At 44.4% G+C, this 22,130-nt stretch overlaps 1 protein-coding gene across 2 annotated transcripts in view; it reads left to right on the forward strand.

The window, feature by feature from the left end:
- The window catches only part of TAOK3 (TAO kinase 3), a 97,519-nt gene that overhangs the window by 65,614 nt on the left and 9,775 nt on the right, over positions 1-22,130 (forward strand). The window contains exons 13-15 of one of the 2 annotated variants that reach the window (XM_064522291.1): positions 605-772; positions 3,750-3,956; positions 13,994-14,128. In XM_064522291.1, the coding sequence (XP_064378361.1) occupies positions 605-772; positions 3,750-3,956; positions 13,994-14,128 (510 nt within the window). The remainder of the gene's footprint in view (positions 1-604; positions 773-3,749; positions 3,957-13,993; positions 14,129-22,130) is intronic. The other variant, XM_064522292.1, reaches the window with a different exon arrangement.

Below are 22,130 nucleotides of genomic sequence, written 5' to 3' on the forward strand. Positions count from 1 at the left end.
TTTGTAAGGTTTAAAGTGCCACTGTCCTCAAGTGAGTGAGCTCAGGAAGGAAGGAGACAGCTGCGTCACCTGGAGAGCCCAGAAAGACGGAGAGGCACGCTTAGGGGCGTCCTGAAAACCAGACCCTGCTCCGAACTGTCTCAGCTCACGTGGATGAGTGAATCGGGGAGCTGGGGTAAAGAAAGCTTGCGGGTCTCCCACCTCCCCTGCCCCTAGCCAGCCTCTCCCGCGGGTTGCGTGCCCGTGTGTGTGTCAGCACACAAACACACCCTAGTTTCAAGCAGCAGAGTGATCTTGCCTCGCTTTGCTGTATGCTACTTTTGGCTGTGTTCTGTGCGTAAGCAGCTTTTATGGCATTTTGAATAAAATGTTTTGCAGCCTGTGCTTTGTATCTCATAGGGTGTAGCGTGATCAGTTTGCTTGTTTGACGTAGTTAAGAGTATGGTAAGTGTAATCAGTGCTGAGTGTGTTTGGAGTCTTTCACAATGGATATTACTAATTACTGAATATGAACAGTAACTTCAGGTGTCTCTTAGTCTCATTTTTTTAATCAAAAATACTAATGTCATATGTGAAACCGTATGTTTTATTCCCTTTAAATTAGCATGATTTCGTTCGCCGAGACCGCCCCCCAAGGGTACTAATAGACCTCATTCAGAGGACAAAAGATGCAGTACGTGAATTGGATAACCTTCAGTACCGGAAAATGAAGAAGATCCTTTTCCAGGAGACAAGGAATGGCCCACTGACCGAGTCTCAAGAAGAGGAGGAGGTACTGTTATTTTCTTATTCTGTTTGCACTGTTCTAGATAATTTTAGAGCAAATAAGATGTTTTTGTCCTTAATGGGGCAGAATAAGCACAGCCCAGGTATGGATGCAGTTGAGATTGTTGGAATATCATCTGGATCAGCAGAGACAGGGTAGCATAACGAGTGACAGCCACCATTACTTGGAGTGTGAGATGTGCATATATTGCAACTTAAAAACTTTCCTTTTGTTTTTTTCCAAATGGTGGCCCTTCTTCTGAGAGCTTTAGGGAAGAAACTCATTTGGAGGGAGACTCTGTGGGAGAAGAGTGGTTCACAGCCTGTGTGAGGGAGGGTCTGTTGACTGTCCAAGCTCTTCAGTCTCATAAGCACGATCAAGACCACTTGATACATGTTTTTTCAATTATTATAACTATCATATAAAGGAATTGGCCTATCAATTGCTGAAAAGCAAATCACCAAAGTAATAAGACTTATTTTTAAAACTTCTATAATATTAAAGAGGACAAAAAGAACAGATTAAAGACATAAAATTCTGCTTCAATTTAAATCTTATAATAAACAACCCACTTAATCAGTATATGATAATTGGCACTGACTGTGGCTTAGAGAAGGAAACCAGTCATTTTTCAATTGATGAGATTAGATGGAAATTAATGTCATTTGGTGCAGGCACATTGGATAAATAAATCCATGACTGGTTCTCAATGAAAAAAACCTCTCAGGCAAATTGATGTTTGTATTCCTTTTCTTGCTGCAGTATAGCAAGAAAATACGCAGACACATGCGAGTTCAGCTTGTATTTGGAAATTTGATGTTGAGGCGGGTGTTTGTCAGATGTTCTTTTAAGGGTGAACTAGAGCTTTGGGGTAAGGAATGGGCGAGCTTGGGTGTCAGGCAGGAGAACATGCAGAGGGAGGAGACTGGCACTTAACGCTGCCCTTTTCTTTGAAGATTAAATGCACAAAAGCAGCAAGAACAGCAACCGCTGCAGTTAAAGTTGCAGAAGTGCTTCTGTTCTAATCCTCTAGTTAGTTTTCTTCTAAACAGGGGTGTTTTCAGACTTTTACACTGAAATTTTCAAGCTTTGTCTGCCTGCGTGTGACAAACTGGAGAATACCAGGACAGGAGAGGGTGAGGGAATGCTTTCCCCATGGGACTGTTCAGCAGATCTGAGCTTACCAGTCTAGCTGGGATAGGTATGGCAATAGTTGACACTGAGAAGTATTTTTTTCTGTTCCCCTTCTCCCCACTCCTCAAAAAAGGGGGGGAAAAAGAGATGCCGTCTCTGCCAATTAACACTCTAATGAAGCTCGCACTCTGCATGTGCACAGCATGCTCTGCACTGGGTTTTACCACTCGAGCCTGTGCGCCACGAAAGGCGGTTGGATTGCTCATGTGTGTATCACTAACTTGGCAGTGAAGGGAAAACGGAGCATTTGCGTTGGTTACTACTTACCTGGTTAGCAGAAGCTGGTCAACTGTAAATGCCCCAAGCCAGTTCCTTTTTATACCTTAGAAAATTTAAGAGGTGGAAAAGGGGCATTATAAATCTTTAACACTCGAAACACTGCTTATATGCTTTCCTCAAAGTTGATGCAAGAAAGTTTCAGTCATTTGTAAAGTATTCAAGTCAGGAAGTCAACATGAAGGTTGCATATGCCATCTCATCTCTGTCCTTTCTGCATATACATTCATTAATTACATAGCCATTCATCTCAGATGCTTCATTATGTTATTTCTTCTGCAACTTTATATAAGCATCCTGGAAATCTTTTCTTTCTCATGTACATGTTGTCAATCAAATAGTATTCTTTTGTATTCTAAATTTTAAAAGTGCCCTTACACAGGCTCTGAATAATCTGTTAATTGCTTTCAAAAAAATAAATCACATAATCAAATACAAATCTGTCAAGTTTCTTTCAGTTTTCAGCAGAAGTAGTATCCTATTAATTGATTTGTAATGTAATTTTCTCCAAGCTCTCTTTGAAGGCCAGGGCAAACTGAGTGCAGAAGCAAGCCTTTCATTTTGGCAAAGCAGGGCTTTTTTGGACCAGGAACTGAAGGGTGTTCCAGAGCTCTCAGTCCCCACTGTGAACTCTTCGCAAGCATCTTCAATTCCCTTAGTTTGTTACAAAGGACTTCATAAATTCTTTAAGTCAGTTCAGGTTAAGCTCACACTATGGGATTACTGAACTGATACAAGTATGCAAGCAAGAAAAAACTGAGGTGCTGCCCTCTGATACTTGTATGTAGAAGAAAAAATATTTCCTATATGAGAAATATTTATTTAGGTATGTTCAAGCAGATTATAACAATTCTAATTACTGTAACAGCGCAGGCTCTTTTGAGTCGGCTCTTTAAAGGTGAATGAAGATTACATAAGAATTTATTTTAATGAACAATACAAGATTAAGGGTGTTTTTTTTCTTTTTTCTTTTTTTTAGCTTGACAATATATTGACTGGGGCATATATGGCTAAAATGTTTGGGACATGGAAGTTTAAAACTCCTACACCTTTTAAGCACCGTGAGATCATTATCAACTCATAAACAGTTTGGACGAGTCTTGCATCTCTTCTGACTCGCAACACTGTTGTAGCATACTGTGACTTGGAGCATGTTTTTAATACAGAACTAGACAAAAGACTGCTCCTTTCTCAGTTTTAACACTCACCAGCAATCCAGTATTCCTGGATGTCTCCTATTCAAGCCATAGCCATGCCCAGACTTAACTGGTATGAGAAAAACTCTGGCTTAGAGCCTGAAGTATTAAGGTTGCAGGGGAAGAGGTGAAAACCAACTGCCACACATGGAATATTTCATAACCCAACTGGCCTCGAGAAATGTAGATGCCAAAAGAAAGTGCAAAGAACCTTTAACTCTGCAGAGCTGCCATTAAAAGAAACTTTGGGCACTGCAGACACATGTTGGGCAGTTCATCTCCTGCAGCGTTTGTAACCGATGCCCCTTGTTTTATAGGACAGTGAGCATGGATCAAACCTGAGTAGGAAGATGGGCAGTCTGGGCAGCAACCACTCCATCCCGAGCATGTCTGTGAGCACAGGCAGTCAGAGCAGCAGTGTGAGCAGCATGCAGGAGGTCCTGGATGAGAGCAGCCCTGAACTGGTCATGATGCATAGTGACGAGAGCACAATTAATTCCACTTCCTCCGTTGTCCATAAGAAGGTATGTTCTCTGGTGCTCTCCATAGCTTCCCGCAGTCCCTGCTATCGCTCACGCTGGCTCAGCTGCGTAGGGCCCCACGAACGGTGTGCCGAGCGGTCTCGAGCTGAGCCGTCCGCTGAGAACAGGAGATGGGGCCGGGCTTGCCGGAATCACATTCTGTGTTTTTCTTTAACAGCTCGGCTGCACTTAGATAATCTCTGAAAATAGTAAAAAAGAGGGCGCTAATAGAAGGTAGCGCTGTCAGTGTTTAGGCAGGGTACGTAGGCTTGCTGCATGCCTTCTTACCCAGCCCTGCATGCGCACTTCATCTCTGCTTGTAACGTCAGTCCTTGTTTCCTTGCGAATGATTCTACTGTGCTATGCAATATGGTCAGAAGTGGTCACAGCAGCTAAGCTAGCCATTTACCAGTCACCGTGTATGATTAAAATCTGCTTGCTCTTGGATTTCCCTCACGAGAAGTGGAAGTGTACAGAACTGGGGCGCCTTCCCACAAGGTATGTTTTGACTCACGTGCCACTCGATGCATTTCTGCTCTCTTGCTGCATCTTGTGAACTATCTGTTGCCTTTTTGTTTTGTTAGTGCTGGGCATTGAGCTAATGTTGTTTGGCTATAAGTCAGCATCTAATCTGAGATTGTTTTAATAGAATAACTTTGGCTTGGCTTTAGCAGTGACGTTTACTAGTGGGCAGTAAAACGTAGGCCACACTTTTGTGTTTGTGCTTGGAAAGAGCTGCAAAATGTATATACACTCTCTGCCAGAGGAGCTAAAACATTACAGCAGCAGTGGAAGTATGAATTTCTCAGTTGTAGGCTTACAGCAAAGTCTGGTTTTAACTAACTATTTGTAAGCAAGTTTTTTTCCTCTGAAATACAGTATTTGTGTAATTGAATATTGTAACATTTACAGAAGAGAGCTTTGAAGAGAAATTCTGTCTTCAGCAAAAGATTGCCGTACGTATTTAAAGGTACTGACAGATAAGTTGCATAGGTTTCAGGGGTTTACATCTTTCTCAAATACGTCTGTAATACCATCTTCAGAGACCTTTCTGAAAAAGCTGCCAGTCCAAGGATACCTCTTGAATGAATGACTGCTCCACTGATTTTATGTATGGTCTGATTATAGTTAGAGCTTTCTCATTTTGTGTAGGCTTCAGAAATTTGTATTAATTTTAATTTCTCATTGTTAAGTAGTCATATTTATGTATGCATTAAAATACAAGTTTGAGGGATTGATTTACACAATAGTCATACATTATAATATTACTGACTCATCAGTGTCATTACAGTTGATGGGGGGGAAAAAAGAGCCATTTCCATCAGGCACAAATTGCATTTGTGAAGGAAGTAATGTTGCTGCTCGTTTTAAGAATAACACTTCGCCTTATAGTGATTGCATGGCGCTTCTAAAGTACAAATATGGGAAGATTTCTGAGGTTATGAATTCAGTCCTCTTAGACTTCTGCATAACTGTTTCTTTCTTTTAGATGAAGACATTCAGTTAAGATGGATGCCTAATTCAGTTAGCTCCTTTTAAAAAAAACTCTGTAACTCACGGTTTATGTATAGTGTCATGTTTTAGTTATGAACAGAAGAGAATGTTATCTGTCTCCACTTACTGGTATTTACAGGCAGGGAACATATACCTGCACAAACATGAGATTTTGCACACTGTGCATAAAGCACTCCCACTCTGCAAAAAGCATGAGCGTGATACCACATAGAAGCTTTTCTTGTTTGTTTTGTAGGAATAGGGATCTCTTGCACACTCAATGGCAATGACATATTGTAAAAACTCACCTGTAGATCACTAAAAGTAGGTGTTTCTAGGTTAATTTTTGAAGTACAAAATGCAGCTCTGTAATAATGGCCTTTACAAAGTAGTTAACAGGCTGAGATTACTGTCCTTGTAGCAGAGCAGGTACCTTCTCAATTGGTAAGCGTTACCTCCTGGTGTATGGACACACAAAGTGCATTGAGAATACGTGTAGTAGGGCATATATCTGTCTGAAAATATATTGTTTTAATTTAGTAATTTTTAATCTTCTATTACTTTGAGGAAAACAATTTTAAATGAAAAATTGCTTCCTGTGCATATTACACATGTATTGACATAGGTGAAAAGACTAAAATTGGAATTAGACATTTCAGGGAGGTTTATCTACCTATCTATACACATTCCATTCTATTCTCAAGGTAATATAAAGTTCCTTATTCTGAAAAAAATTCACTTTGTGTTTGCTTTAACAGTATTTCTATGATTTGTGATTAAAGTGATCCATGCAACCTGTTTTTGTTCTAACAGGTGAGAAGTAGGGACTACTGAATCCACCAACCACAAACAAAATGAAAGAATCCAGGGTCCAAGTTTAAATTAAGCTTTTGTTTTGCGTGTAATCCCCTTTTTAAAGGCTAGAAAGAAAATACCGATGAACATGATTAGCCAGCTGTCTCCACTATGTGGACGTAGGTTCATACACTAGATTGCTTTGGCAAGGGTCAAATGAAAGCGTTGTGTAACATTATGGTATTCCATAAATGGCTAATATTCAGTCTGGTACATCTGGAGGCAGAATTGCCCAGCCTGTTTCTAAAGGCTCGAAGCTCTAAATGTCACAGGCCTTTGGATGTTGATCACAACCCTCGAATGTCATATGCAATTGTAAAAGTTTAGGATGACAAGGCCGTGGTCACGCGGACACGACAGTTCCCAGGCGCCGGTGCTTCAGAGCACCGCTTGGTCCGAAGAGCCGGTCCGAGTGGCTCTGCAGCTGCGGCCACTTGGTGTAAATTAGGAGCAGGCTCTCGGCACGTCATCTGTGTAGACCTCGAGTGGGAGAAGCTCTGAGCATCCTTGCAAGCATCAAACATCTTTACTGTGACTAACTGCTGAATCAGAGGCGAAGCATAAGGAACAGGCTGGTGTAGTACAAGCATTTGTAAACAACAGGTTTTTTAGCGGCTGCTAGATGGCTGAGGGTGCAGGAGTGCTTTGTGGTCCCAGAGCCAGTGAAACGGCCTGCTTCGGACCTAGAGCATTTTCGCTGGCTTTACTAATTCTTGGTAGCTGAGGTGCTTGGGAGTTGCCTCATTCATAAGAGCACACGTGAACAGACCTCACGAGAAGAGGGAACATCCTCACTCCTTCCACAACACAACCCTTGGTGCAGCAGTAAATCTCCATGTTTCTAAGCTTGTGCTTGGGACAAAGATGACTCCCGCTCATCAGAGGAAAACCTGTGCACTGGAGGAAAAACCACCAGACAAGAGAGGGGAAAAGAAAGAAAAAAAAAAAAAACCCTCCAATTGACTGTGTAGGTTCTTACGTAACTTAGTTTTTATAGCTGTGTGCTAAACTCCTGGAAGAAGAAAATAATGCTACAGTCTGCTATTCAGGCAGCAGCTCCTGCACCTTCCCTTCCTGGGATCTTACTTCTCTTTAGAATCAAAGACCGTTTCCTCAAGAGGATCCCGTAATTGCAAGCAGGTTCTTCACAGGAAATTCAGATATCTCAGTCCCATTTCAATGACCGATCCTGCGAGGAACTTCTGCTTTCTCCTCAGAGGGCTGCAGGCTGGCTACCTCCCCATGTCGTGTAAGAGCTCCGGGTTTCTAGCCTGTCTCTTTTGAAGACAGTTGCATAACTGTACTTCTCCATCCAAGGATCATGTTACGTATGGATATACATTCTCTTGGCCAGCTCCCTTGGGGAGCTAATTCAGTTGTTCATTCAGTGTTCAGGTTAAGAACTGAAGAGTAAATGACAGCTCTGCTGCAAAACCAATTGTAGCTGGAGCAAAAAACAAAAAGAAGCAAAATGGGGGGGCAGAGAACTGTTGAACTCCAAGTATGCTGTATGCTTCAAAGTCACATAACCCAGAAGTTAAAAACATGTAGGCATCAGTTAATCTTAAAGTGAGGATGAAGAATTTGGCTCTTTGAGGATGTAGGTGTCCAGATTTTGTGGTATTCTAGACATCAGACATGTATGGTCTTGTACAGGTTTGTCCGTTCTGGGCAGCCACAGTGTCCCTGTTCGTTACTGTTTGGGATTTCTGAGCGATGCGAGTAAAGACTGATGTTTAAGGACTGCGCCCCAAGAAATGGTGTGGTCACCAGCTTATATGCAGAAATAAATGTTATTGCCGTAGGAAGCACGCAATGCTGAAACCCGGTGTAGTAAGGGCCTTGGGGAGGTCACCCGTATCCTAGGTGCCACGTTTACCATAAGACATAGTGTCTTTGGCTGTAATTCTTCACATCTGAAAGCACATACAAACAGTGCTTGAGATACTCTTTTTCAGCATTAATTTAAGAGAAAGATATGCTAATGTTTACCAAATTCTTACTCAATCGCATATCAGGTGCGCTTTCCCCTTTCAGGTGATGTGTTACAGGTGGTTTGTGGTCACCTGCTCTGTTCAGCTGATGGTGCGTGCTAGTTGTGTGCAGTTGGCTTCTGAAGAACATTGTTCTGTTATCCTATATAAACATGCAAATAGCAGGACTTGGAATGCTTCCTTGTGGTACTGTTTTATTGCCATAAAACTTTATAATAGCAAAAAAGCTGTTCTGTTTTAATCTAAACAAAAAGTCAGTATGCTATTGTTTTGTTCAACTGCAATACAGAGCTGTTACAGTTAAATTTACTTCAACCTTAATATCATTAGTACTTACAAAGATGAAACTCTAGCAATAAAAAAAAGTTGTCAGGGAAATCTTGTAATTTAGTTCGTAACAAAGGATGCGACAGGAAAATGATCTTAGGTGATCATCAGAAATTCTGCCCAGTGTTTGTAATAAAAACATACTTCTGTAATAACTTTGCAATTTGAGAAACTTTCCAAATCCATTAAATCAAATAAATCCACACACATTGCCTTTCACTGCCATGATTAATGTGTAGCATCCTGGCTGGGTTCTGTGGATGGAGAGTTCTCTGGCATGCAGGTTGTACATGAGCTGCAGTTGAGGCAAAGCTGAGGGTGTTTTTTTATGATTCATATTTGGAAAAGATTTTACTTTTAGATGAGATGTAAAGGATATTTAGGTAATGAGTGAGAGAACTGCTTTGGTTGTGTGTGCAGGCAGTGATGCAAGTTTGTAATGACCTCTTGCGTAGCAGGCTACTGGCATAAAGCTTTTTCTTGAAAGACACTTCTTGATGCTTAAGCCTCTCTGCAGATTATTGTGGCATTTAGTGCAATGTCTTAAAATGAATGATGGCACATTGTTATCTTCTTTCTCTAAATTCTTAGAAGCTAGGAATGTGCTGTAGTATTACACACTGCTCTGCATTTCCATTAAGGTCCTTGCTAAGGTTGGCTCGGAGAGGGAATTTCTGATTTGTTCAGAAGATTGGTGGTCCTTGTCAGCTAGTGAATCCTCTGGGGTAAACGGTGTTGGTCAAGGTGAGGGTCCTTACTTGGTGCGTATCACTAAAGATGCAGCATACGAGTGAATATTCCTTTCAAGGTGAAAACCTGAATGTTTCAGCTTTAGGATAATCCAGGTTGATTCCAGTTTGCTGTTCTGTGTATGGTAGTTTCTAAATGAGCTGCTGAAACCAGTGGGACTCCTTCCTCCGTTTGTGTTTTGTTAATCCTTTGCACTTGTGTTTGCAGTATCAGTGAAAAAGTTTTTCAGCCACATGACAATGTTATATACTGGAAAAACGTAAATATCAAATGCAGTTTATAGATCTGGCTGCCCAGTTTTGCTGTCACTAAATTTTGAGGCAAAAGTCTCACTGACTTTCTGTAGGGAAAAAAATCAAGTTCTGTCTACCTACTGAGTTGTTTTCTCTTTACTTCTACAGCTTGTTCGTACTGATTGTCTTCTAAGTGGCCTTTTATTCATGTGGGAGGTTTTGCTGCAGAAATGTGTTCTGATTTGGGGTTTTCCCCCCAGTGTTTCTTGGAGTGAGTTACTACTTTCTTTTAAAAACAGAACAAAAAATGACCTGATCAGTGTAATTACTAGGTGCTATGAGGAAGGAGTCTGTCTTGAACATGACATGAAAATACTGTTAGCAGTACGGCGTTAACATTACTTTTAAGTACACATGGCTACAGTGTTAAGCAGACAGTCCTGAAATGTTGTGCTAGTATTAGAGGCAGGGGATTGTAAAGCCTGTTTTTCCAAAGAGGAGGAGAAGATGGTGGTGTGTTGTAGGACCAGAATGGGACACAGGATGGGTTTCTAGGTTACTTACTAATTCACAATATATGGAGTCATCCTGTCTTTTCTCTGTATGTTTGTTTTTGAGACTTGCTTTTAAATTACTTGAAGTTGCACCAACTCTCAGATGTGGTAATGCTGTTGAAGATGTTTGAGAGTTTTCATCCTGGCAAAGGTGACCTGTGGTTTCAAAGCCAACGCTCAGCCAGATACCTCCATTTTTTGTGATCAGCATGAAAATTGGTTGTGGAGAAGGTAGTATGGTCTGAAGACCAAATGCCTTCTTTAGTGGGAAATTTGAAGGTACCAGATTATTGACCCTTAATAGAGGGATTTTAAAGGCTTAACATAAGCTGCAATCTGAGCCTGCCTAAAGTTGTGTTTATAAGTCAAATCTTACAGTAAAGACAGAAAATAGATGGAAAATTAAAAATGTACAGAAGTTGCATTCCTTTAAAAACAAACTAAAATTTTACCTGCAGATTTTTTATGGCTGAGATTCCCTGATCCAAACTTGATGAAATTCGGGAGTGCTTTAGATCCAAAGATCAAATTTAACTTATTGACCAACTTGAGCTGAGAGGCCAGGTTCCTGTCTCTGTTCCCTGGAAGCCTGGACCTTAAAGTTTGAAACTAAATTTCCTGGTTGGGCCCACATCTGAAAACAGCTACTATTGCAGAGTCTAGTAGCAAGCTTTGGGGAAGAGAAGTAGACCAAAAGACCAGAAATTTTTTTTTTTTTTGAGTTTGTAGCTAGACTTATGTCTCAGTAGCTATCAATCACATCATCTGGGGAAGTCTGGAGAAATGGGGACTCTTAGGTTTATTTCTCTTACAGTTCTCTGTTTACTAGCAGTCTCAGTGGTAAAGTAACTCACTTGGTGTGATAACTCTCCATGTCAAGTGCTTTTATTTCTGGTAGCCTGGCAGGGTTTCTGAAAAAATGTGTTGCATTTTAAGATTGCACAGGTGTGTTTGAGACTTAATAGTGGTTGCCTGTCTGTCCGTAGCCCAGATCCCCGATCAAGGGGGATGAGGACGATCGCTGAGCTTTTTGTCCACTCGAAATGGGTGGAAAGCTTGTCTTCATCCTTCAGTTTGCTTAGTTGCAAAGGAATTTTCCCACACCTCACTCGGCTCAATTTGAAATACAGAAGATAGTTAATTTGCTTTCTTGATGGATAATTGGATTCTGCTGTGGGCTTCTTGTATGCCACAAAGTAACTGGAAGCTCCATGAAACAGCATCAGGATGCCATTTTACCCTCTAAGTATCCACCTTCTACATAGCACAAAATAACCCACAAATTAATTTTTCCATGTAAGAAATAATCACAATTTGAACTTGTTTTAGGTAATGTTTTGAGGCATTCTGAAAAATCTAAAAGGTGACTGAAAAGGCCTCCTCCCCCCCTCCCCCCAAAAAAGCCTTGCTTTTTAAAATATTTTGCATTCACCCTGCTGTACTAATGTAATGGAGTGAGAGAAGATGGTTGAGGGATTAGGGTCTCCTAGGGTACCAGAAGACCTTAGAAACCTTGTTCGTTTACATGCGCTGCTGCAGACTTTGTGTATGACCTTGGGTAACGTTTGGCCTGTCCCCACCTGAAGTTAATATCTACAGTGGAGGGATAGTAGCTTCTGTGTGCTTTTGTTTCTCTTCAGTGCTCCGTAGTTGAGATGAGATAGTGTTGTGCTGGTCTTCACCACAGGACACTTTATTCAGCTTTAATTGGTACACGAATTGCTCCAGTTTCAGTCTGTAACCGAGGAGGACCCTTCTGCAGTTGCAGGACCCCTTCGCCTCGCTCCAGCTCACTTCATGCCAGTGCGTTCGCATGAGGCTGTCTGCACAAGCCCCAGAGAGCCGCTAGCTAGCCATCTGTATCACCTGCAGAGTTTGTCGTTGGAGAGCAAGCTGGAACGGCATTGTGCTGGGAGACTCCAAAACGCACCCGTAGAAATTCCCGGCCGAAAGACGCTGGTGACAGCCAGGCCATCCGCCTTGGGGTGCGGGCGGTGTGCCCTGGTGGTGGTCCCCCGAGTCCTTGTTACGCCTACTCGATCGGCCAGCGTGCTGCAAAATCACGGAAATCCTGGGGTTGATAGTCTTCCAGTGAACCCCTAAAAGTCTAATTAATCTCCTACCATTGAAATTTGAATGTTTAATCAAGACAACTTTGGTCTGACTATTACGGAGTCTAAGATTTACCTTTCTCAAGCAAGCGGGCCAGTCTGAGAGCCCTGCCCATCGCGGGAATATGCCCAGTTGAAAATCCAAGATCAGCCCCATTTCCAGTAATTACCCTTCTGTAACACATGATGATGGAAATACAGATTGGCAGTGTAACTTCTCATTACGCTCTTTGTAGACCTGCTACTTCTATGGAAGACACCTTTTTAATTCTTTTAGCACGTTCTGTCTCCCTCAGCTACCGAGGAGCCCTCGTGGGCTTGGCTCTCCGGCAGCCTCAGCCCATCCTTCCTCCCTGCAAAGGCAAGTAAAAGGCAAGCTGCAAATCACTTACAAAATCCTACTGAAAGCAATAGGAGTTGTGTGGGACCAGACTAGGAGGAGCAGGTAACAGCGGCGGATAGCGGAGAGGGGAAGGAGCGTCTGCAGCCCGGCAGAGGGGTGTCAGCACCGCGGCGGTGTCGTGGTGCAAACGCTACCGTGCCCCAGCCGCTTTCTTCTCCCCAGGGTCTGGCCAGGCACCGCAGGGCGGCCGAGAGGCCTGTGGGTGCCGGCCCTGGAGGGGCAGCGAGTTGTGCCCGGCGGGCCAGCCATCCCGTGCACATGTTGGCATCTTTATTTGCCTTTTGGCGTGGGCCTTTGGTCATGTTCGCAGCCTCTCTTGCCCCCGTGACAGCTGGGAACGGGACATGGTTGCCGCTGCCCCGCTGAGCCCGCGCAGCTCGGGGCGCGTGCCAGCTCGCGGCCGTTGCTTCTCCGGCCAGTTCAGCTAACGAGTTCTCGGTGGCCTTTCGGGTTAGGGTGCACCCGTTCGGCGCTCGATCCGAGGGTGCCCCTTTCCGCCGGGAAAGGCAGATGTGCTGTGTTGGGGATGCACAGCCGCTCCCAGGGAGGCCTCCGGCCAGCGAGGGAGCGATCGCGCAGGAAAGCATTTGTGGTTAAAACCTGTGAGCTGTTGCTTTAAAGGAGAGGGGGGAGAGGAGAAAAAAAAAAAAAAACCCTTTGTGGGCTGTGGAGAGAAAGTGCTAGAACGGTGCCCGATCATGACTGGAAAGCAGGATCCGTGAGCGGTCGCGGAGGCTTTGCCGCACGCGCCGGGGCCGCCGCTGCCTGCCCGCCCGCGATGCTCGGGGCCGGGATGCTCGTCCGCCGCAGCAGATAGCAGCCGGGCAGCAGAGCGACCGCAGCGAGGGCCGACCCCGCGCCAAGGGAATGAGGCAAAATGTTGCTGCTGTGTTAAAAGGGAACGGCGGCGTCTTGGCTGGACATGGAAATCACCTTTCTGGAGGGATTCCTGGGCTGCGGTGCTTTACCCCGACCTTTCTGAGGAGCCTGGTCGCGCTGCGTCGCTTTATGCTTCTGAGCCTTTTTTTTTGCACATATGTAATCCTGGAGGTTTAAAAAAAAAAAAAAAAAAAAGGAAAAAAAGCAGCAGCCCTGCCAGGGCTTGCGAAGCATCCCGCTAGCGATCAGCTGACGCTCCCAGCCGAAGGCTGCAATGTGTTGCTTATTCATTTTGTACCGTGGGAGCTGCAGGGGCTAGCCGAGAGCTGAACTATGCATTTCAAACAGCGCCGCTTGTGCAGAAAGAGGGGCGAGAGAGAGGCAGCCGGCCAGGAAAGAGCACAGCTGGACTTTCTCCTTGTTTTTATCCATTTCTGCAGGATCATGTATTTATAAGGGATGAGGTGGGCCACAGGGATCGCAGGCCTGAGGTGCGGCCTACCCAGTCAGTGCAGAATCAGGCCCTCCACTACCGGAACCGCGAGCGCTTTGCCACAATCAAATCAGCGTCTTTGGTAAGCAGCCGCCCCCCTCGCTGTCTGTCTGTCTGTCTGTCTGTCCGTCTGTCTGTCTGGGGAAGGGTCAGGGATTTCTTTCTTTTTTTTTTTTTTTTTTTTTTTTTTTTCCTCCCTCCTCTCCCCCCCCCCCCCCGATTTTATCGTTGGCATAGCAACTAGATATTGCACTGAAAGATGTTTTAGCTGTGTGAAATGTAAAATATTGAATGCATTTAATATCTGTACGTTCACATCGGGTGTATTTCCAATGCATGTCAAATAACCCACGCTTGGGGGTGAAGTTAATATCACCTCAGATCCCCCCCCCCCCTTTTCTCCCCTTTTGTCAGGGCCGTTAATATCACCAAACGTGTTTATCTGCATGTGCATAAAACGTCTCCGTGTGGATGTGTGAAATATGTTCCCGTGCTACGGAAATGCAGATGCTCTTTGAAACAATAAGGCTGCTGTTTCCAGGATGAACTGCTGGCTATTTTTCTTTCATTCATTCATTCATTCATTTAGCGCGAGCGGCTGCTCCGCGCCTCTGTTCCGCAGATGGAGCGGGGCCGGAGCGCGGGGGCCCGCTGCCCGCCGGGCCGGGGGCTCGCGAGGGGGAGGGGCGGCACCCCGCCGGATTTGTACTATGGCTAATGTGGCTGCTGGAGATGCCTTTGTAGTAGCGAGAGGGGTGTGTGCCGGCGGAGTTGGCCGCCGCGCCGCCTCCCCCCGCGCGCCCGGGCTGGCAGCGGCGGCCGCCTTCGGAGGGATGCGCTCGCGGGGACGGAGGCGAAGACCCACCTCCGGACCGAAAATACGTGAAATGGGACATAATCCCAGGCCAGCGGTATTAGAGGTCACGTGGGCGGGCAGCGAGCCAAAGTAGCCGCTGCTTGGCGGTGGCGGTGGCTGGCTGTAATGACATCATCGCGGCCCGGGCCGACATCACGGCGGCGCCGCCGCCCCCTCCCCGCCGCCCCGGCCACCAAGGTGGCCCCACCGCCGCCCCCCGTCGCCCCCGTCCCTCCGCGAGGTCGTCGCCGCTGCCGTCGGTGTTAAAATGCCGCGGTGGCGGCGGGACCGCTCACCCGGCGCTTCGCGGGCCGAGACCGGGGACGGCGCGTCCGAGCTCCCTGTTCTTGCAGGTGAAGTCCTGGCTCACCGCAGCCCGGTCGCTGCCCAGGCCGCTGTCCCCTGCTCCCCCTCGCTCCCCTCCTCCCACCCGAGGTAAAGCGTGACCTAGAAACGTGTGCGGTAGAGGACTTCATGCAGCACACCTGGCCCAGCAGGGACCTCTGCCTTCCTGGAGACCCGCTGCCTCACAACATTTATTTCTTTTGTGTGTATGTGTGTGTGCATGCCTGCGGTCCGGGGCCAGCACTGTGCCTGCACTGGGCAAATGAAAGTAGGATGATATTTTTCTGGTTAAGTTGGTTGGAGGGAGAAATGATAAATGACTGGAGCATCCTGCTTTACACATGTATATAATTTGATTGAGATGTATCTGTGAGTGTATATGTTGTACATAGTCATATTTTTTTTGCTCCCTGTGGAAAGCTACTGCATCTTCTGTCCTGCCTTCAGCAGCGGAGTCCAAAACTCCCATCTTCCTCTGAATATGTCATCACCGAGCTGTTTGAGTGGCTTGAAGTTATCTCATGGTGAGGCCCCCTTGTGAGCTGATAAAAGATGCTGGTATGAGGATATGGACTGTGAGGTCTTCCCAGACCTCTGAACTCTGGAGAAGACAGCTGATGTCCCAAGGTCACTCCTAAATCCCATGGCAGTGTCCTGCAGGCTGGGACTGTGCCTACCTCACTTCCTTGGTCACTTGGATTTGCTAAATCTCTGCTTTAGTGAGCAAATGACTATAAAGATGAAATTAATACTAGGTGAGGAAGAAATTAGGCATTCTGGAGAACTTCTCTCCTTCAGCTTTTTTGTGGAACATGCTCTGATATGAAGCATGTCTGGGCTCATGCTGGGAAGGCTCAGAGTTCAAGCTAGTGCAGCAGTACATGCACAGCACCACATCTTTGGGGAAAGTGAGAATTCCCACATGTGAACTCACTGTACCAGCCAGCAGGCCTTTCTTTTGGGAAGCGTACAGTAGTATGTGTCATCTAAAAGCTTTTTTGTCTTTATCATACACATGCTTTCCCTTTCCAGGATAGGGAGAACCTCCCCAAAACACCACTGTGGTATTACAGGAGATGTTACTGTGTGCTTGGGTTTTAAGATGAGAAGGTTCATTTCACTGTTTATAACAGAAATTTTTTATTTCATGTCTGTTAATTTTGTGATGGGCTTTCTCCTTAGTAATCTTTCACTTCTGCATGTGCCAAAATGGAAATTTAGAAATTCTAACGTGAAAATGTCCCTACAGCATGAAAAATGCTGCTATATGTGCTTGCTCGTGAAGTGCTGGTGTGGCTGCCAGCACGCTTTTTTCATCGCTCTGCGTGTGATTGCCTCTCGGTGACCGGATGATGTCACTGGGTAGTAGTACTGAATGCTGCTCCCGTTCTGGCCATGGAAAACCTCGATCATGCCCACTTGTCCCCTGCTGAAGTACCTGTGGGGAGGGAAAGGTTATGCAGTCGATACAGGGGGACGTGACCTAGGCATGGCTGAAATCTGTAGTGCAAAACCAGCAGTTCAGATTTCAGTGGGTCTTTATTCATCTCTCCATGTTAATTTACACTCCCTTGCAAACAGCATCCTAAGAGTCCTTTGTGAACGGGTGCTTGAGGTCCCATGGTATTAAAGAACAAGCAAACCAGTTAGTTCCCTGTGTCCCTTCTGCTGACCACGGGCTGCTTTCTCAGCAGCTGGGTACTGCTTTCCAGGCACAGAAGGGTGATGCAGCGGAGAGAGTCATGTGGCCTGTATTGCAGAGAATCCAGAGTATCAGAAAATGGGAGTTCTGACACCAAACTCAGTAAATGAAATGCTATTTGGGTGTGAACCTCTGCTGGTGACGTTTGCTGAACCCCCCCAAAGTGAAGGAAGGGCAACATTTCAGAGTAAAAGCGCTGAGCTCTGGGGGCAGCTGGCTGTGCATGGGGCTTTGTAGCTGTCCCTGCTCACTCAGTTCAGGACCAGGTCTGATCCTGAGCCCCCAAGTCCTTATTGTTCAGTCTTAGATCAGGATTTTGCAGACTGATGAAAGACTGATATTTCTAAAAGGATGCTCTCAACCTGAAGTCCGGTCTCTTCCCAAAAACAAGCTCAAATAGTTTTGGTTAGCATAGGGCTCACAGGCAGAAGAGCTGCATTAGACAACTGTACGCTCAAGCTGTCCTGGTGATCTTAAATGTGATTCTTCTGCCCTGTTGCTCTGCCAGAGCACCACGTGAATAGTAAGGAAACCAGACAGACTTTCAGATTAAATGCCTGCTTCATGAGTACTATTTTGGCTTCCCACAAAGGAAATAGGCTATGAATACAGCTTTCTAGTTTTCAGTGGCACTTTGATATTACTAAGAACAGGTGGGTTTTGTTTCTTTGTTTTTTAAAAAAAGAGATTTGGGCAATATTGGGGGTTAAGAAAGCTGAAGGAAGACTCTTGTTTTCTAATTTCTTACCTTTGGTCATAATTCAAGCAACAGCTTTAACAGTCATTCTCTCCTGAGCCCCTTTCCTCTTTGGTTGTTGAATAGACTACCTCTTTTTTTTTTCTTTTTCTTTTTTTTAATTGCACTTGTGGCAAAAATAATCATCACTTAACAGTAGTGCCACTGCAAAAGTACCTGTAATGAAATTTAGCATCTGCAAAGAAGATCAGATGCCTGCTACATTTCTGTATTATTTTGCAGGTTACCAGTGGTCCATAAACTGGAAGTTAAAACTAGAAACTTAAGCCTTGAAGCTGAGAGAGCTGCATTTTAAAAGAAAGCTAGAGGTTCTGCACCCTGGAAAGACTATACCTATCAACATTTTTCCTGTGAAAGGGGTTTTTTAAACAAGTGTAGAGGTGCATGGATCTGTGTCTCTGGCTCTTTCTCACGCCTGACCCCTTAAGACTCCACAGCTTCGTACACTTTCTTGATGGCCGCTTTTACAGTTTTCAAGTGAAATGATCCAATATTTAAAACTTGAGAGAGAGAGCAGGTAGCACGGGTTCCATCGAAGGCCTTGGCTTTCTGTTTGAAGTCCAGATGCCAGCAAAAGAATAGTGCGATCTCACCCTGGGTCTGTGAAAACCAGCTGTCTGGGAACATGCGAGCAATCTGCTGTGGATGTGGTCATTAAAACAACATCAGACCAGCCGGACTCCAGAACTTGGTACATTTACATCATGGCTGTTCCCCTGCATCCTCTTCTGCTGAAGCAGTGGCATTTTATTCCCCATGGTGGATTTTCTATATAGATCTTCACTCTAAAAATACTGAATTTGTTCTTTCTTGTCTCAAAATTCTTTCGTTGTTGTGAGAGGCTGCTGGCATTTAATGTCTTGCTCAATACTCTGCCTCTGACCCACAAAGAGGAGCTCAGTATTTCATTTGGTCATTGGGAGGTGAGAATAACTGTCCTTCAGGAGAGGGTTTGGTATCTTGGATAAGCAATGTAGAAGGAGGAAGTCTGAAGAACTGCCAGTACTAGAGGAGAAGTTGGGAGGCCAACTTCCTTATGTTAAGCAAAAATCTTGGGAGAAAAGAGTAAGCTTGGATTTTAGGTGACAAGTGAACTGCCTATGAGAGTAGGTTGGAAAAGGCATCTGTCTGTCTCGGTTCTGTGTATGCCAAAGATACAGAGAGATGAGAAACTGAGAAAATGTCATACGTTAATGAAAGCTGTTCTGTTTTATACTGATTTTTGGTTCTGCTGATGACCTGATTGATTATTACATGCTTCAAATAGAGCTTCAAGAAGCTGCAGTATTTCTGTTTTAAAGGATCCTGACATTTTTCTGGACAACATTTTACAGTGAGCAATTCAGTTGTCATCTTTTTTTCCATCATAATCTGTGGGAATATGTTTGCGAAGTACTTTACAAAGTTCAAAGTGCCTTTGTCTAAGAACATCAGAAAGGCGATGACTGCAACTTTCTCAAATTTTCTTTTTACAACAGTCACTAAAGCTGTTCAGCCATTATGGACTTTATCTCTAAAAGCGTAATCATTCATTCATTCAAATGTATTGACATGGGTACTCTGAAGTAGTTCTCTGTTGCTGATCTGGTCATACTCAGTAATTACTTCAGTTCTTTCAGTTTCTTCCATGCTTTGGCTGAAATCACCATTTTGGAGAGTTTCCTCCAAACCAGCGTTCTGAAGAGTGGTGGTCTTCGTTAGTTCTTTAGCATCAGCGTGCTGAATGCAGACGTTTAAATCCACAAGAGGTCCACAAAGCCTGTTGTTCTTCTCTTTCGTCTTCAGGAATGAAATGCTCCTTTTTTCCTCTGACTTCTTAACGTGTCCTTATCTTCTGCAGTGACTGGGAGTCTTTCTCAGGAAGTGTTACAGCTAGTAATTTTGTCCTATTGTTGGAGATAAATATTCCCAGACCTAACATGAGATCTTTCAAAGATGGGACTTTTGTCATGACAGAGGCAAGTTGAGCAAAATCAGAACCAAAGAGCATAGGAGCAAGAGAAAAACAAGGATAAAAGATTAAATGATTTTTGCTGTAAATAAAAGTAGTACACATTCTAGTTCTCATTAGAGGCTATAGCAGTGGGGAGACTGATGAAGTTACTGGTGGATTTTTAGATCTCTCTTTCTTATGCTTGTGCTGTTTGCTTTGTTCTGCCAACTTCTTGAAACCAAGTGCAACTTGCAGGGAATGGTCCAGTGATGGAAAAAAGTGAGGCCTCAAAAATCATGCATCCAAGAAGATCGTATACTGCTTCCTTGCTGTTTCTCTATCTCTTTATCTTTAGGATTCTCTGACCAAGTCTGTTCTCTGGAAGTCCTGTGGTTTTTTTTTTTTTTTTTTTTTTTTTTTTTTTTTAATGTAGTAAGCACTGTATGGCTGAAACCTTTGTTTTTTGATCGTCTTACCTGACATGTCTTTTATAATCAGCTTGGGTGACTTCTTAGAGAAATTATCGTTACCTGGAAGCTTCTCTCGTGTATCTTATTCTCACTGAACTTGATTGAGATTTGCAGGTTCCTACAAATGCTTACCAACTTCTGTGAAGTGTGACCATCACTGTTGTACTGCAGAAAGCTTTTTAAGCTACAGCAAAATGCGCTGCTAATGCTATCTTTTTCTGTAGTCATTCCTACAATCTCATGTGTTCCTCATACCTGACTTAGGGGTGTTTCGCTAGCCACCCTCAAGCATTTGGAGGCTGCCATGTTACACCTGTTGCTGAGGTGTAAGTATATATTTAATCCAGTTCATTTCCAAATAACATTCCTAAATTCCTTGGACGAGAAGGATGTGACTTGTGCATCATCACCTGCCTAGTACTTGATGTCTGACTTCACTACTGTGGCTTGAACTCCTCCATCATTGCTTGCTGGTGATGCAGTCTGATCTAGCAATATAGTTGGGCCGAGTTTGTTGTTCTCTCAGCAGTCAGACGGTTTGTTTTCAAGGGGCAGCGGGACACAGAGGCTGTCCACTTCTGCAGCTGGGTCCTTTCACGCATGTTTCTGTTCTGGGACTCTTGACTATAATTTTTTTGTTGTTGTTGTTAACTATTTATTGTAACTTGTTGTTAATCCATTTCAAGGTGAAGGCTGTTCAAGGCTCTTCTAACCTCTTCTTCATACCCCTCTGAAGTGCTTGGTAGTCGTTTTGGCCAAGGCAGGTAGCAGCATGCTGTCTGCCTTGGATGACACATCAGTTATGGTGATAAATTTGCTCATTGATTTTGGAGGGGGGAGCCCTAGTTTGATCACTGCTTCTCGTCAGTTGTGAGCCCTGAAATAAGAGCTGCCGGCAGGTGGGCTCCGTGTGCTGCTCTGTAGTAAAGCAGCTACTCTTTCTCGGTTAAATTCGAGCCTTCACAGGTCACTAGGTGCATCCCATCCTAAATGTAAACTTGCTTTGAAGGTCTCTGAAAAATGGCCTTTGAATGACAGCGATACTGTAGTGGAGGCCACTTCTTTCTCTTGGCTGCCCATGGAGAAGTTCATCCGGAGGGCCGGGATCTTGCAAACTGCAGGAAGCAGCAGCTACTTTGTGCAAGAAGGACTACTGGTTTGTGACGCTTCAATAATCCCCCCTAAATGGCTGAGCTGTTTGCTTCATATGTGTTAAGTGTGAAAGTAAAGGTCCTCTCTTGGAGCTCTGGTCTCCAATTCTGTATACGTGCGTGCAAAGGGCTGTAGCTTTTTGGCTCCTAGGACTATCATATAAGAGATGAGCAGATCTTTATATGTGAAGTTCCTGGGACTGTATTCCTAAAAAAGATGATTTCAAATTTGGACACTTTTCTTCTTTTGAAATGGAAGCATTACCATTTGCATCTTCCTCTTAAAATTCTTGGCACGCCTGCACAGGGTTTTTTCCTCCTTTCCCATGCATGCACTCAGAGCGTGGAAATCCGTGTGAAACTTGTGAGTTTGTTTCAGCTGAGCGGGGTTTATAATCTGCTTCGACCATATGATCAGCCTTGTTAAGAGTGCTCAGTTCCTGAGCACTGTTCCCTTCTTAGAAAACTCTTGATTCCCGTGGGCGAGAGCACTCCTTACACAAAGTACCTCGCCTCTCCTTTGCTAGCATAAAAGCTGCTGCGTGTCTCTCTGTGCACTGGTCTGGGGAACCTGTTCCTTGCGAGATTTGCTTGTGTGTCTGCAGGTTGCCAGACATGAGCAGGAACAAGGCTTCAGCATCCCTTGGAAGAGAAGTGAGGCTGAGTAGCAAACTCTGACTGTTGTTCAGGAGCAGCCATCTAGAGAAGTGCAAGGCTGTTGTAATCAATATGGGGAAGAAAAGCAAGAAAAATTTTGTACTGGAAACCAGGCACAATGCATGTGTGAAAAGTAAGTTTAGTTAGGTGTAGGGTCTCCGCTGTGATTGTAATAAAAGGTCAGAGTGAGGCAGAGTTGATACGAAATTTTGC

Source organism: Dromaius novaehollandiae, chromosome 17 (genome assembly GCF_036370855.1).
Source record: "Dromaius novaehollandiae isolate bDroNov1 chromosome 17, bDroNov1.hap1, whole genome shotgun sequence".
NCBI lineage: Eukaryota > Metazoa > Chordata > Aves > Casuariiformes > Dromaiidae > Dromaius > Dromaius novaehollandiae.